The 16,862-nt window shown below is 42.0% G+C and overlaps 1 protein-coding gene across 4 annotated transcripts in view; it reads right to left on the minus strand.

Moving 5' to 3' along the window:
- Positions 1-9,479: 9,479 nt before the first annotated feature.
- Positions 9,480-16,862, minus strand: part of UGGT1 (UDP-glucose glycoprotein glucosyltransferase 1) — a 39,389-nt gene continuing 32,006 nt past the window's right edge. For 3 of the 4 annotated variants that reach the window (XM_066194000.1, XM_066193999.1, XM_066193997.1), the window contains 9 exons: positions 16,022-16,110; positions 15,412-15,516; positions 14,754-14,838; positions 13,988-14,170; positions 12,637-12,797; positions 12,089-12,203; positions 11,730-11,846; positions 11,263-11,422; positions 9,480-10,832 (listed from right to left, as the gene is read on the minus strand). In XM_066194000.1, coding sequence (XP_066050097.1) covers positions 10,807-10,832; positions 11,263-11,422; positions 11,730-11,846; positions 12,089-12,203; positions 12,637-12,797; positions 13,988-14,170; positions 14,754-14,838; positions 15,412-15,516; positions 16,022-16,110 — 1,041 coding nt within the window. In that variant the 3' untranslated portion in view covers positions 9,480-10,806. Of the gene's footprint in view, positions 10,833-11,262; positions 11,423-11,729; positions 11,847-12,088; positions 12,204-12,636; positions 12,798-13,987; positions 14,218-14,753; positions 14,839-15,411; positions 15,517-16,021; positions 16,111-16,862 lie in introns of those variants that run through there. The other variant, XM_066194001.1, reaches the window with a different exon arrangement.

A 16,862-nucleotide genomic window follows, 5' to 3' on the forward strand; every position in this document is an offset into this window, starting at 1 on the left:
TCCCTGCAACGTGTGTACAGGTCTTAGCCACCATTCAGAAAAAGCCCCAGGTATAATAAATTCAAGATGCTCACAAGGCCACAGTTACAAACAAAATTCAGTTGGTGTGACTGTGGATATATTATTTATTGCTATGCATTATTAATGACCTTGTAACACACCACTGACAGCAAATCAGAGCCAAAAGGGAATAAAAAAGGACATAAATAGTTGAAATAAATAATGTATCTGCTTTCAGGTCATGAGTCCATCATTTCAGCAATAGTGGGTTTCCTGGGTTCATTTTTCTATCTTTGTAGTTCAGTACTGCTTGTTTTTATTTGATCACTTGCCTTCTGCTACTAGATTAGTTAGAGAAGGCTGTGTGCTGTTTTTATAATTAGATGATGAATTAATTCTTTCCCTTCCTTCTGGTTGTGTTTTGGATTTCAATTAGTGGAGTAGCCTGGCTACTGATTTCAGTAATTCTTCAATTACTTACCTGTGGCTCTCCTGTGACAAAAACTGGGAGCGTGCAGAGTCAGGGTTTTTTTGTTTATTTGTTGTTTTGTTTTTTGTTTTGTTTGGGGGGTTTTTTTGAGTGAGTCTGATACCTCTGAACTCTTGCTAGAGAAAGTTTAGGAGACAGCTTGAGAAAACAGTCCCCTCTTCTTGATGGGCACACCTGCGCTAAGTATTCTGTGTCTTGGAAAGACATTTTGAGTTGCAGATTCATGCAGTGTTCCAGGCATGTGACTCCTTGTCCCCTCCCTCCCCACCTCGGGGAGCTGCAGATCCAAGCAGAGGGAAGTTTGGGCCTGAGTTTGAATTGGATGATCATGACATGAAACGTTGTCTCTCAGATTAATCTCCATATTGGGTTCAAATATGAAGAAAGTAAAAAAAGGAAGTAAAACAAGTATTTCTTTAAAGTCCTGGTTTTCTGTGGCTGCTGTAGGGTAGCAGCTGAGGGGTTTTGTTGTCTAAAGCAATTAATTTCTTCCTCCAAGTCTGTGCCATTGCTGGCAGCAGATGAATCTCTCAGGTTGTCTCTGGTCCAGGTGCACTGGTCAGTGCTGTGGGTGATGCTCTGAGCAGCTGCCGATTTACAGGAGCAGCTTCTCTCTCGTTCCCTGCTGCACAGTCATGAAAGCTTCACAGCCTTTCCTAAATGAATGAATGAGCAAACGAGCTGGACAGCATCTAGGTGGTTGCAAGGTTGGGTCCCTGTAATAAAAGCTTTTAAATATCTCATTCCTTGATACCTTCATCCCTAAAATTCCTGGCCTTTGCTGAAGAGCTTTTACAATCGACTTCCAGATGTTAAAATATTCAGTTTATGCATGATGGGGCTGACTGTCTTCAGATCACATTTCTGCTTTTAGAATTCAGTTCTTGCTTTGATCAGCAGCACAGAGTGATCAGGTACATTTATTATTCCATGGATATGAGCTGGCAAGAGATTTTTCATGCATCAGCTCTGGTGGAGGGAAAACAAGCAAGGAGGAACTGTGACAATGCAGAAGAGGATTGCATCTTGCTCCCCAGTGGGTTTGTCCAAAAGAAGTGAGCAGAAAGGCTTGTAAACTCAGGCAAAAAATGTGGGAATTCAGTGCTTCAAAGTGTAGACAGAGCATATTCCAGCTCTCTGTGCCCCTCTGATGATAACAGGTCCTTCTGTGACTGGGTCTCTGCGTGCTCTCAGCTCCTTTGCAAACACAGAAGAAGGGGAGACACACATTCACAACACTCACTGGATCTCCAGTGCTCACCTTTAAAGAAACCAAATCTATTGGTTATTTCAGGGAACAGAATAAGAGTCTGGAAAGTACATGTTTGATTTTAAATCTTATGTTAGGTTTTAGGTTTAAAGTTATGCAGGCAGAAGTGTTTCTCTGAGTGGGATGTGAGACATGAGCTTTTCTTGGAACTAGGATCTTCCTGTAAGGTCAGTCTTCTGCCCTTACATCTGAGTCCTTTCTACCATAAAAGGAGGCAGGAAGAGGATTCTTGAACTATGCAGGTGTTTCTGAGTTACCTTCTGCAAGATTTTTTGCCACTCTTGTCAAAGAGCTTGTGATAGTTGTGATTGGGTGCAAGGCAGTAGGCCAAATAAACCTCAACATATAGTGCAAGGGTCTCTGTGTTGGCTCATGATGTGCACTAGAAAGTTTGTGGTAACTGAAATAAGAGTTTCACTTTATTTTCCTGAAATAAAAAAATGTTATATAAATATTATAAAAATATATAAATATAAATAATCTATATTTCAAAAATATAAATTAAATATTCAAAATTTTACTGTTTATTAATAAACAGTAAAAAAACCCTCAACCAATCACCAAAGCAGCCAAACAAAGGAAAACCCTGCCCCAATAGGTCCAGAATTTGGCTGCTCCTTTTCCTGGAAGCACTGAGACCTTTTCAAGGTAACTATATTTAAATTTAATTGAAAAGCCTTATAATATAATGGCAGCAACTCTAGTGAGTGATCAGTACTCATTGCCTGTGTTAATGTGAGTGCAGCAGTGAGGCACGTTTGTTTTCTTTTCTTTTCTTTTTTCATGGAAGGCCACAGTAGACCACATGGGGAAAAAAGTCTTTCCCACTTTAAAAATTGCTGGAAGTTGCAGGAAGGGGTGAGCAGGCACTTGTGGATTTTCAAAGCAGTGCAAGTGCTCCATCTACAGCTCAGAACAGCTCCTGAGATCCTTGTGCAGTACGCTCAGAATCCTTTTCTTTAGAATCTTAATTAAAAGTACCACACTGCAAAAAGCTCCCTTAGTGAGCCCACCTGTGTGGTTCTGAGTAGCCAGCTTCCAACAGAAAATTGTGTTTCACCTATTATGAAACCACCTTTTTTTTAAATAACCTGGCTGGTTTATTCAGTGAGAAAGGGGTGGTGGCAGAGAGGTAAAAGAAAAAAAGCTGTAAAAGTTAAATGTTGATGTGAGGGGAGAATAGTGTGACATTGCTATGTGTGAGCTGAGGTGGGCAACTGGATAATGATCTGCAACACTCCCTGTGGCGAGGTTTGAACAGAGAGTGAACACCCAACTCATTCCATGTGATTTGGATGCATTTGGGAATGAGCCTCTGCAAAAGCGGCTGTGGTATGAAGGCACTGGCCTTGGGGACCCAGGTGAGACCTTCCAGACCGGTAGTCAGTGACGTTGGAACAAAGAACCACAAGATCCAGGAGGGCAAAAGCAGCAACTCGTTTATTTTTGAGGCTTTTCTGAAAGACCCCAGAGGAATGGTGTGTGAAAACAGGGCAAAGTGTTCTTACAGAGATCTGAATAGATCAGCAGCAGTGAGTTTTCCCAGAAAACCCCACCAGTGTGGCTCCATTCAGAGTTGGAGGCACACTCCTGGGGCAGGAGCATAATCCAGTCAGCAGGGCTGCTCACTGGCCTTGGTGGCTGCCAGCAGAGATAGGGACTTATTCCCCCAAGAGAGAAAAACACAACCTTGAACACATCTTAAATACAGTTCAATTTAAGGACAAGCAGCCAAACATTTGGAAAAATGTTCCTGACTCATTAAGCTTTATTAGGTGACAGTGGCAAAACTTTTAATAAAAAGCAGAATATGTAATAGGAATGTGTGTGCTGTACATAAAAATCTTTAAAATATCAGTTATACTGAGATGTCTTCCATCACTCTGGTGCCATAGATGTTGAGCAGCTGGTATTTTAAGATTTTTCTAAAGGGACAACTCAATAGGTGGTATGAAGAGATGACGGGAGGAGTCACTGACCCAATGGAGTCAGTTTCTGATAAGCTATGGAAGATAAGGCACATGTTCCAGAGAAGCTCAGCAAAGAGCTACTTGTCCAAACGTGAATTTGAAACCAGAGGGGAAGCTCCTGGGAGAGCAGGGGTGCCTTGAGAGCTGAAATTACTCTAGAAGGTTTTTTATGGGACATAATTCTTGTCAAAGCAGTGTAACTTTGAGGAATTATAGCTTTGGGGTAATAGCAACACTGAGTGTAGACATAACCAGCCCACAAAATCCTTGTTGCTTGTACCTTGATGCTCCAAAATAATGTTGCTGTATTGCTGGGGCAGGTGTTAAAAGAATTAAAACCTAGATAGCAAAGTTTTAGTAGTAATACTGGGAATCCCTATCAAAAAGGTGTTTGAGATTCTTTTCCCCTACTGTGGTCTGTGCTATTTGGTGCTTTCCTGGAGGCCTGGGAGCAATTGTGGTGACAGCTGCTGAGCAGCAGTGAATCACACCCAGCACACAAAATCCTGAGGCCTCTTTCTGCAGGGGAACCACAGAAGCCTTTTGGTAACTTGGCAAGTTTGAAACTGCACATCTAGGGGAAAATAGGGGGCTGTATGCCTATCCTGAGTCAGCAAGGAGTTCTGGTGATTGTTGTGGACAAAACTTTGTCTTAGACAAAGTTAATAAGAAATTCTCAGTGGGCTGGGTGGAAGGATTCCTGTGGAGCTTGATGGTATAAAAGGCAAATACACAGAGGATGAGGATGGATACACAGAAATACAGATGCACATAAACACGTTTTCTTGATGTAGTGTTGATGAAATTGAATGTATCCAGTTCTGGTGCCAAATTTTCATTTTATTTATTAAAAAACCAAAAAAATTAAAAAACACTTGACCAAGCAAAGGAGAGAATATCAAGAAAACAGTCTAAAGGCTAAGGGAAATATTTTGACGTCTGGAAGTACCTACTGCATATTTATTGTAGTAAATAAACACCTAGATGGAGGAAAAAGGTTGGAGAGTAAGAGTCTAAGAGCTGAGAGCAGCTCTTTCCAGCAGAGGAAGGAGATGTATGTGTGGTGGAAATTTTCCCCAGAAAAGGGGAAGCAAAAACCAAAAGAAGCACAACTTTAGTGCTGAAAATTAATTTTAAGGAAATTAATTTTAAGGAAACAAAGCAGTTCTCTGTTCCATTGTGTCTTGCAGGAGGAAGCCAAAAGCTGTACACAAGGTGACTCTGCTGAGTACAGGGGGAATGGTGAGAAATGCAGCAGCCTTGGGTGAGAGGTCACAGCATGTCCTGGTCCTTCCCTCTCATCTCTGTGAGCTGGAAAAGGTCAACCCTTGCTTGGCTTCCTGAGTGGTGCTGTCAGAGAGTGCTTCACACACACACACACACCCCTTGCAGGCTTCTCAGATCCTCAGCAAACCCACGTCCCTGAGGCACAGCCCTAAGGCCAGGCAGGTTCTGAGTCTCCAGGTGCATTTGTGCTCAGGTGCAGCAACACTAGGGAGAGGAAGAGAATGTCTGATGGCTGATCATGTTTCCTGTTGCCCAGGAGCAGGACCCTGCTGTGCCATAATCGGGTGTATTGCAGAGTTCTTTGTTCCAGCTCTTCACACAGAAGAAACGCTGTTCTCATTTCAAGCCGGCTAGTAAGTAACAAATCCAATGCATTCCAAGAACAAGGCAATTTTTCTGAGCAGTGGTCTTAATAAAGTCTAGGCAGCAACAAACCCTGGGAGTCAGAAGTGATTTTCCCAGTGTCCCAGGTAGGGAATGCTGCTCAATTAGCTGGGTTCCAAGGAGCAGCCAGACAGGGAGACTGGAGGAGTGGTCTTTATCTTCAAGTCAGGGAAGATCCACGTGTTGACTCCGAACAGATGGAGTGTATAATCCATCAGCAGTACTCATGATTGGGTAAATAGAGTTATGTGACAAAGAGGAGCTGGGCAGAGTAAATGGAGAGGAATTTCCTTGTGGGTAGCTTTGAATGTTGGGATATTTACACTGTCACTGTTAGCCAGGGTGGAAGTATGGAGTGTAAACCCAGTGTCAGAAGGAATTTTTCTGCGGTGACTTGCAGGGCTGCTCTGGGGGAGTGGCATGGTTTGGGAAGGTCAGGTCCTTGAGGAAGCCATTGCTGAGTTGGGGATGGCAGACTGGAGAGCCTTGGTCCAGAGGGTGCAGGTTTAACTCCTTCCCTGGGCTGCATTTCTGCAGTGACTGCACTTGTTGGACACAGCATGTGAAGATGTGTTCAGCTGGTGAGATGTGCAGCTGTGGGGAGCAGCTCCAGGGCTGGTGAGGGCTGGTTCTGGCTCCCCTGCATGGGTTTGCAGTGGCAGTCTGGGCACCTTCACTCAGCACCAAGTAGTGCTGGGAGGGCTGAGCTGGCAGAGCCCGCAGAGAACCTCAGGCAGAAGCCCCTGAGATGTTTGGATAAAGGGATTTCCCTGGTGCTGTAGACCCTGTGTTTGCTGGGGGTGGGATGAAATCCAGTAATTCTCCAGGCAGTGCTGGCTGTCAGCACAGCACAGAGCTGCCTGCAGACAAGGAGTCCCTGGGGATGGGGCAGGAAGGGCTGCTGCACCCAGAGCACAGCTGAGAGTGCTGGTGTGTGTGCTGTGTCAAAGCTCAGGGATGTTTTTGTGTGCACAGGAACTGCCAGGTGTGCCTTGGATGGGCCACACCAGCAATCTGGGAGCAGGATCCCCTCAGGCTTGGCACAGTGTGCATGGCAGACTGGTGTGGGGTATCCCTGTCCCTCTGTCTGAGCCCTGGGGATAAGGGCAGCATAACTGGTGTTGTCTGACTCTGAAATGGATTTTAGTGACCTTTCATCTTTGTGAAGTCAGTGCAAGCAATCATTTGCTTTATAACCCAGTATAGGTAAATGAAAGAAACCTTAGTCTTATTTCTCTGCTGTTTGCTTTTCAGTAAGGCAGTGAAATCTTCCTTTTAAAATATAATACATGGAAATGGGCAGCAAGAGCAGCTGATGGACAGGTGAATTGTTTACCTGTAGACAAAGTGCTGCCTGCCTTCATATGGCTTTTCATTTTCCCCAGAGAGCCTAAATGGTACACAGAAAACCAACAAGGATTGGGACAGTTTGCCCATCAAAGAAACCTGTTCTATTAAGGTTAATACATTTGTTTTTAATTTGTAAAAAAAAAAAAAAGGATTCAAAACTAATTTTTGCATTCCTTCCCCCCCCCCGCTCCCCCATCAGAATTTTTCTCATTTATGCAGCTCCTTTGGGGTGGAGGGTGATCAGTTCTTCAGCATTACAGTATGTACAGTTACATGCTTAAATAGGTACTTCAAAAAGCAAAAGGGGAGGAGTGCAAAATGCTGTTGAGGAGGTCATAGACATATAGAGCGTATTTATTCTTTTTGGCTGCTTCCTTTTCCCTTTTTAGTTGTCTCCTAGGAAATGAGCAAGTTCAAACAGTCACTGTAAGAAAGCAAGTGCATGTCTCTGTAGCATTCCATTGGGCTTCCTGTGTCAAGCTGTCCACTTTACAGCCCTTTGATTAATAAAGATGCTCTGGTAAAGAGGCTTTGAGAGTCCCAAAGGAGTTTGGAATTCATTCCCAACTCTGAAAGAACTTCAGACACACCTCTGAACTTGGAAGTATTTCTGGAGGATCACTTTCTGAGTGCTGACTGTGAAGTATCAGTGTAAAACCAAATCAAATTAAGAAAGGACAAAAAGCTGACATAGAAACATTCTTTTTAAGCAGTAGTAGGTAGAGTTCAAAAAAAGAGACCTAAATTTTAGATTTATATAAAATTTTCCTATTGTTTAACAGAAGTACTCAAATACCATGATTAACAGGACTGGCTGGGAGGAGGAACTCCTCCTTTTCCCTTCTAGCTTTTCAACGCTATCCCAACATTTGCATACAAGAAATGGAAAATGTACTCCAAGGAACACTATTAAAACCTCAATGGACAAGAGGGTAAAGGGTAAAGAACAGGAGAGGATTTATTATGTTGGATCTTGTTGTTGCCACTGTTCTGGGGAACTCCCTGTGATGTCAGTTATATTCAGTTAAGAGAACTCCCCATACCTTGGGTCACTTGGGATCGGTGCCACACGGAGTTATGGAATATTTTGGGTAAATCCAGGTCATAATTTAAAAAATGTTTTGGTTCCTAACACTGTTACTGGCTATTTACTGCTTTGTACATGTCCCTTTCCTTTACTTTATAACCTCATATAGGTAAATGAAAGAGAAATCTTGAAGTTTTGATTCTTTGCTATTTGTTTTTTAGTAAGGTAGTGGAATATTCCATTTAAAATAAAAGTAAAGGACATTTGTCAAGTGTGAACTCCTCACCAAGCGGTCAAGCTGCTCGTAGTCAGAGATGGGAACAATGTCATCACTTTGCCCCAGCAGTGGCTTTAGTAGTCTGAGGGATGCAAAGACCTCTGCAATCCCCATTTTCCCATTATCATCAGTCTTACAGGACCAGGCCATCAGTGACATGATCAGCAGCAGCTCTATTTCATTAAGCATCTCACTCCCAGATACTTTCAACATGGGGGTGATAAACTATTTGTCTTTCAAGGCCCCATGGAGCATCTAAGAGCAAACATATCACAGATTAAAAAGAAGAGTTTATTCTCTTTTTGATTGTTATTTTTGAGTGGAAGTAAATCATGGCTTCTCAGGGAAAACGGGACTAGTTCACATTCAGAAGGATCAGTACCATGTGTATTTTGTATTGTACTTGAGAACAGCTACAGAACTCTTATCAGTACTACAAAGGTATAGAACCTCACAGTATGTTTCTGGTTTCTTTCTGTATCAATTGTGAGTTAGATGACTTTTATTTCTTCATAAAAACTGAAGAGTATGGTGTCTGTTAACAAGAGGCAAACAAAATATCCTCCATAGCCAGCTAGATCTTATAATTTAAAACAAAAAAAGGATGCAGTGTGGCTGTTCAAGTACATACATTAACCATTAGAATGAAGGAGAAAAAATTGTAACTGACATTTAATTTAGAAGTATTTGCCTAATAATAATTTGGGGGGAAAAAAGAGGCCAAATATGGTTGTAGATAGGAAAGGGCCTTGTTTCACAGGCAGCTCCTCTTACTCTGAGGGCTTGAGCACATTCTTGCCCCACCCAACCCTGGAGGGAATGGAGGTGCAACAGCTGCTGCCTACTTCTTCCTGTGCCATTCCATGTGCTCCAGCAAGGCTGAAGGGATTTGTAGCTAAACAAAGAAAGGACAATCTCAACTGTGCTGTCTTAGCCGTTTAAAGGAGGTTAATTGACATGACATGTAATTGATTTGTGGGCAGGTATATTGTTTTTTACACTAGAAAAAAGTCCTGATACTGTAAGTCTGCTTATCCTTAAGTGGAACAGTTTTGATGGGGAGCATAAGGCACCTCACCCATAATTTCCAGAGCCACCAGACAGACTATGTGAATTTAAAACCCCACAAAGTGGCAAATACCTAAGCTGATGAACTCTGTAAGTTGCTCTTAATGTGCTTTTTTTAAGAGTTTGGGCCCTTCCTTCGGCTGGCTGGAGAAGAGCTGCTTTTCCACTTAAGTCATGCTCTGGAACAGTTTAAACACTATGATTTATGTCTCCTTTCAGATTCCTCCAAAACATGACAGGATTTATAACACAGCAAGTCCAGAAGAATATCTCATGTCAGGAATGTTGGGTTGAAGTTCTTACAGCACAAAACATTTACCTGTATAAAAACACTGGAGGCACAAAACCCAAAATAGTTTGGATTTCTCAATGTGACTATATTTTGTACTAGAATTCTCCTTTTAGTTTTTACATTTCAACTCTTCAACTCCTCAGTGTTACAGGGAGCAGACTATTAACCCTACGGAATGAGGGAAACTGGGTTTGAGGGCTTTCTTTAATTGGTATGTTCATAGTACAGAACTATGGCAGCAGCAGCTTTAAAAATGAAGACATGAATATGAATGATAAAACTAGCCCAGGGTAATTAATCCTTGCAAGAAGAGACCTCCTTGTCTCTGCACAGAATGAAAGCAAATGCAAGTGAAATATCCAGGAACCCCAAAATCAAATTAGGACTGTAATGTGTGCAAGGAAAAAGGATGATCAAATGACTGAGTGGGAACTAAAGCTTAAGACCTATGAACTCTGAAGTTTTTATTGATGTGACAACATCTCTGTTTGAAGAAAAATAAAGTTAATGAAATTTACATGATGATAAACTTCCAAGCTTCCACAGATTTTTCATAAACAAAAAAAAAAAAAAAAAAAAAAAAAAAAAAAAAAAAAAAACATTCATGAATCAGTGAACCACAGCAAAAGTAAGGCCCTACCAGTTTTGCAGACTGATTTACACTTGGAGCAGGAGGAAGGGAGGGCACTTTGATTCAAGTCATATAGGCTAGGATGAACTCAGCTGCCAAATTCTGTGTTCTGCTCACTTGGTAAGCTTAGGCATTTGCATTTGGATGGGCATTTAAATAGATTGTGGTAGCTTTATATTAAGACAAACCATCAAAAGTTGGGCCATGAATGAAGTAGAAAATCAAAATAATGCTGGTTTTGTTACAAAATCAAGGGCAGACTGAACAAATCCAAGAAGTATTCTCAATTGTTTGAAAACCTGAAGGTGAAACATTGTCCTAAATTCAAGGCATAATTTAGAGCTTTATAATGTTACCTGGAAAAATTATGTCCATCAGATGAGGCTAGGACGTATGCCTGCAATTCCCAGACTCTCAGGTTAGATCTGAGGCTAAACTGGAGCTTCATCACTGGTGGAGGCAGCAACAGCTGAAGGAACAGCCTGGGGCTCTTCTGGTGGATTGTGAAGTTTTGTTTCTGAAACGCTCAATTCCATCATGGGGTCTTTCATCTCCACCACAGGTGCAAAACACCAGTAATGCTAATTCCAGCAATCCAGATCCTATTTCATATGCAGAAATTAACCCAAAGGCAAGTAATAGAAATGCATACATCATCCCATTCAATTATTCAGCAGTTTTGCAGACACACCGGAAAAAACCTAGCTTCCAATATAAAAATTGTCTATGAAAGAGTCTAACTTGAATTTGTCTCCATGGATCATAATTCCACATGTGCTTCTGGATCTGTAGAAGAGGAGAGAAAAATGAGCACTCAGTTTGAGCTGCCTCAGGTGGCAGGTTGGTTTGAAAATCAGTAGAGCCTCCCAAGATTTGTTCTTTGCAAGGTAGCAGTGGCTGAAGAGCAATTCTCACCCACAGTGTGCAGCAGCACTTCTTTAAGGGTTAATTTAAGGCCAAGCTCATAAAATTGCAGGAACAGTGAGGGTCTTTTACAGAACTGGAACAAGTCTGTTCTCTGGCTTTCACAATTAGGTTAAATTACACCAGACTTGCTCAGCAAGGTCCTTCCATCCCATTACACTCGCTGATGATTTAATTCAGCCCTCATTCCCTCATTCAGCCCTGTGCATGGTAAAAGCTCACAGTGAGGGAGGACACAGCACAAGACCAACAGCCACAGAGAAAGTCACAGAAGTACAGAAACAAAGATTACCATGTGTGTGTTGTCCTGACATCTTAGCTGGTGTTCCCATTTCTTTCTCCTTCTGGAAATGACTCTGGAGCAGTTTGATTTCTTGATCATAGTCCTGCCATTCTGGAACTATCCTCATGGCTGCCTGCAGCTTGGGCTCTTTGGTCATTGGGTTGTTGCACTGCAAACAGAACAGACAGGCTACAAAAGGTTTCTGCACTCCCCAGAGGTGTGCTCCCCTCTGCAGGGATCAACCCGGTCGTGGTGAACAACACCTGCTTGTACTTCAGCTGGAGAACACTGCCAAGTCTCCTCCCCAATTCATAACAATGCCACTGCTCCAGGTAACTGAAATACAGCAGCCAATGGAAAAAATCCATTGCTGAAAATGTGCAACTACTGATACAGGCTGAGGGAGAGAAGTGCCTCTAAAACTGGTTGCTGTATTTTAAAGTGATGTAAGAGTGAAGGAATCATCCTGCACTCACCAGATCAATGGTTTTTGCTCTCTTCTTCGAGGAATCATCACACCACGTTTCACACCACAGCCACTCCTGGGGGAGGGACTTAATTGGGACTTGGTGGATCATGTTGTTTGGCAAATCCTGTTGTGCAGAGTAAGAATTAGCAGCTGTTTCCACAGGGTGCAGAATGGGAGGAGCAACTCCCCTCCCAAACCCACAGTATTGTGAAGGTAAATTTTGTAAGAGTTTTCTTTTTTCTCAATGCAAATAAAAAGTGACGAATCAACACTTCATCCCATTCCAAACAAAGTCCTTTGGAAAAATCCCAAGTCCCACCCTGACACCACAGTCCCATAAAACAAAACAAACCCAATAAAACACACCTGATCAAGGTTAGACAGACTGTTTGGATCCTGACTCAGACCCTGATACTGTCCTCTGAGTCGATCTCCAGCTGCTATCTTCCTGAACTTCTTCAGATCCACAACATACAGAGCACTACATAGAGATGATGCCATTAGTAATTAGTAATCTCAATGGGGGGAAACACTGCAGCCCCACCAGACCCCTGAGACACAAGACCCTAAAACAATCTCAGGGTGGAAGCACATCAGATGATCTATTACAAGGCAGGAAAGCAATTCTAACAAGGTCATGGCATATACCAAAAAGAATTTTCAACAAATGTGTCTTAGCTTTGCTGTCATACAGTCCCTGCTCCAACATTTGTTATTAACAAAGGAAGATGTCTGTTAGTTAACACTTCAGTTCTTCATCTGGAAAAGCTGCAGCATACTGAAAATAACTTCAGTGTCCCTTCAGCAAACAAAACTTAACCCCTTTATTTTGAAAAAAAAAAAAGAAAAAAACAAACCACTAACAAACCAAAACCACCCAAACAAATTTAAAAAAAAAGAGAATTCTTCAGTACCTGATGTGGTATTTTCTTCCAGCTAAATGACTTGCCCAGTACCCTGATTTCCAGAACCTGTAGCCATCCATTTCCCTTCGGCTGTCACAGAATGGAGTGTATCCATAGGGAGCACCATCCAGATTAAAATCCCTCAATTCCTTTAGATCTGTGCGTACAATCTGAAGGGAAAGGACATTTTATTGTGATTTCTGGGAGCCTGCCATGGGTTATTTGCAAATGCTGTACAGGATATAATTCAAACTGAGCAAACAGATAAAGGTACCCGATGTACGTGGCAGTCTTTTGCACTGTGTGTATGCAGTACAAAAACACAGCACAAAAGGTGTTGTCTACCCTGCCTTTAGAGCTGGAGCAAATAAAATAGAGCTTCAAATAAGCTGATGGGGCTTGGTTTGACAGCTGAAGTGCAAAAGTGTCTCTTAATAAGCAGCAAGAATTCTCACTGTCCATGAACTCTACTGTGATTCTTGGTATCCCTTCCTCTTCAGTGTTTGCAGACCCTTCCGGGATGAAAGTTTTTTAATGTCTTTTTAACACACACGTGGCACTAGCACTCCTTCAAAAATACCACTCTAATGGGAAAAAAATGCCTTAATGTCTCTCACAAGCAGAGAAACAAACTATCTAAAATGACAAGTGGGCTGCTGGCAATCTCCCCTAACTGATCCTTCAGCTTCAGTTTGACATGGCAGGGCTTCACACTGTCCACATGCCAAAACCCCCAAGGCAGTTTACACTCACTTGTTGCTAATCTTTACTTCTCATTTCAGATGTATTCTTCAGAGTAGTTTTGGCAGTTCTCCCTGTGCACATTCCCTGCACTTTCCACCCATTGAGGAGGGAGCACACACAAAGCCTTCCAGCCCTGTTTGCCTTGCAGCAGGACATGGCCTTGTGCACAAGGGATTTGCCTTCTCCTCCTCTGAGAGCCACTCAGATGTGGCCAAGTTAAAAGCAGGGGCCTGGGAGGGCAGGGTGGTTAGGAAAATACTGCCTGTGGTTAGTGATCTGCAGGCTGGGAGGACAGACTGAGCTGGAAAAATGGAAGGGTGAAATGAGAATCCATTTGGCAAACCAGTTGGAATCACAATGAGTGAATGAGGAACCAGATAACAGTAAAAGACAGGCCAACAAAACCAATCTTGTGGAAACAGGCACAAAACCCAGCCCTCAGTGAAACATGCAATAATTACAGAATCAACCTCCAGTCATGCCTGTGAATGGCTCAAAATTGCAACCCTTCCAACAATATGGAAATTGTATTCAAGAACTTATTATTTAAAAAAAAAAAAATAAAATAAAAGGAAAGAAAAAACAAAGGATCAAATAACTCCAGCCTCTGTATTACCTGATCAGCATCCACAAACAGGATTTTATCAACAGCTAATGGGAAGAGCACATCCAGAAAGAGGATCTTGTAACCCCAGATGATGCGCTGCTTCTCTGTTTGTTGGTGCAGCCAGCGTGGCCATTTGTACTGGACAAGCTCATACTGGAAATTGTACTTCTTGGCCATGTATGGGATGAACTCCTGCAGAGGGAGGGGAAAAAAGCAGCTTATCTCAGTTCTTTGTTCCTCTGCAGGAAAAAGAAAAGCACATTACAAGAGACAGACTTCAGTCTAAGGCACAGAACATCAGAAAATGAAATACCACAAAGAAAATCAGTTTCATTGTTAATTCACACAAAACACTGAGCCCCAAGCTGAACAATCAATGCAAAATGTAAAGCCAGCTATCCTGAGACAACTAAATATTTCAGCATTTTTGTCCACACAGTTCTTTATGAGCCATTTCATAGTGATCCACAGATGAGTTTAAAAGAATGCATTACTCAAATCATAACAATTCACAAATGGGACAGTGACATAGGGCTGTACAAAGCAGTGGAAGTGGGAGCACATAAAACAAGAAAAGAGCATTGGGAGAATTTTTTTACTAGAAAAACTTGGCCCACTGTCACATCAGCTGACATTCTCATCTGTGAGGTTTTCTCCAACTTTGGGTGAGTACACTTTCACCCAAGTGATGCTGGTGCAGCATTGGGAAGGGAGGGGGAAGCAGCTTGTGGCATCTTTCCCCCACCACTAAATAAATTTCTAATTAGTAACAAACCTTGAATGTAGGTGATAAGTAGTTCTTCAGAAACCAAAACTTTAAAGGAGTCTTGGTGTGTTTCAGCACAGACAACATCATTATGCTATCAAAAGAAAAAAAAAAAATAAAGCAGTTACAGCAACAAGTGGCACCCACAAAAGATGAGCTGTGTAACAGATTACAAATTGCTGGGCTACATGATTAACTATTTGCTGTTAGGTGTAACTGAACTTCATACATAAAGAAAAAGTGGGTAGCTTCAGCCTATTGTAAACTGCTTAATTTTATCTACAGAATTACTAAACCCCCAACATCTCTATATTTTAACTAGGCAGAGAATATACAACCTGCTGGCTGCCACAGTCCTTTGAAAACAACAGAAGCTCAGATTCTTTCCAAAGCAACTGTGACTTATTCTGTAACTTCTTAACAAGACAATGGTTATATTGTAGTGAGAAAAATTAGGACAGCAACACACCAGCTATTAAACCAAGTCTATTTTTAACTCATGAATGCTGTGTAGACAAAAGTTCCTATGACACAGTAGGTGCAGATTCCAGTGGACTTCTGAAGCATTGAAAACATGGGGGTTTTTATACTCTTGCAAATTGTAACCTTTTTCCTTGTGCAAGGACACTACCATTTGGCACACTGGGATTATAAATCCTCAACTGACCGTAGGAATCTCTCATATAGGTGTCCTGAAGCCACAGAGAATATATTTAATACATCATCTTTATCCTGTTTCACATCTTCATTCTTTTGTCCTCCTGTGAATCCCCTGAAAGGAAAAATACAGTTCTGTGAAGGACAAGAGACGAAGAGCCAGCTCTATAGGAAAGGCTGCAAGTATGAAAATTTGCAGAGATTTTCAGGAATTTGCAGAAAATGGCTACATTTTGGCTTTAATACAGTTGGTCTGTGGGCTTTTGGTGTTATTCCCTGCTGCCCAGGGCATCTTCCCCAAGGCAGAGCGCTGTGCACAGGGACAGGGAAGGTGCAGGAGCTCAGACATGAACACCTTTGGATTGAGAGAGCACTGGCTGAGGTGCACCCCTTGGGAAGGAACAATGTTTTCAGGCTCCCAAGCAGCAGGGGGGGAAGGGAAGGTAAAAGCAGGTGCAAAGCAGGAGCCCAGATCTCCAGCAACAGAGGAGTCCAGTGAATGACAGCCCTGAATTCAAGCAGCCTTAATAGACAGCTGTGGATTTTCACAGACATCATGGTATTGCCAAGTAGTTTTCCAGTTTCAAGAGACTAGCAGGTTATCATTGAATCAGTTTTACCATTTGAGAGATTCCCAAAATCCAGATTCATTCTCATTGGTGCCATCACTTAGTAGGTCTTCATTCATCATATCAAACTTTTTCTGAACCTGTGAAGCATAACACTGCTTTAGTGACTTGGAACCACATATTGAGCAAATATTGTCAGGAGGGTCATCCTGGCACTGGTTCTGATTTTACCTGCTTGAATCACACCCCATGAGCTGACAGGTAACCTAAGCTGTCTGGGAAAACAGCTCAGTAATGAAGTGACTTTTTCCAAACAGATTCCAAAGGAGCTTTCAGACACCAAAGGCATGTTAGTCTGGATGGTTAAAATGCTTTTTCTAAGAGATGTTTAGTGAGTAGCCCTGATGATGGAGACTGGCAAAGAAAAACCTTCAAAGAAACCAACACTTCCCACCCCTCAAAAAAACCCAAAAATCAACACACCAATTGCACCAGTCTGTAAGTGGTTTAACTGGCCACTGAGATTCTAAAGCAGACACACAGACAAGACAGTGAATGGGGAGAACATCCCAAAACGAGTCCAGCACAAGTAAATAGTGTCAGTTGTGAACTGGCTCTGTTACAGCCATCACTTATCTAACAGTCATTCTCCTTTAACTTCTCAGCTATGGCATGAGCTGATAGGCAACCCTAAGAGACAGCAGATTATTAATTTACCTCTTTTTTTCCCCAAATGTATTCTCACCTAGCCTGTGTCAGAGTGACAGCAATGTATTGCCAAATAAATACAACTTATCTGTGACAGATAAAATGCTGGCTCAATGGACATACTGAATGTTTATTACTACACATATATAGGACATACAAAACTGCTTTTTCTTGAGGTATAAGC

The sequence above is a fragment of the Chamaea fasciata genome, unplaced genomic scaffold (assembly GCF_029207755.1).
Source record: "Chamaea fasciata isolate MVZ Bird 193981 ecotype frontalis unplaced genomic scaffold, bChaFas1.0.hap1 SCAF_11, whole genome shotgun sequence".
Taxonomy (NCBI): domain Eukaryota; kingdom Metazoa; phylum Chordata; class Aves; order Passeriformes; family Sylviidae; genus Chamaea; species Chamaea fasciata.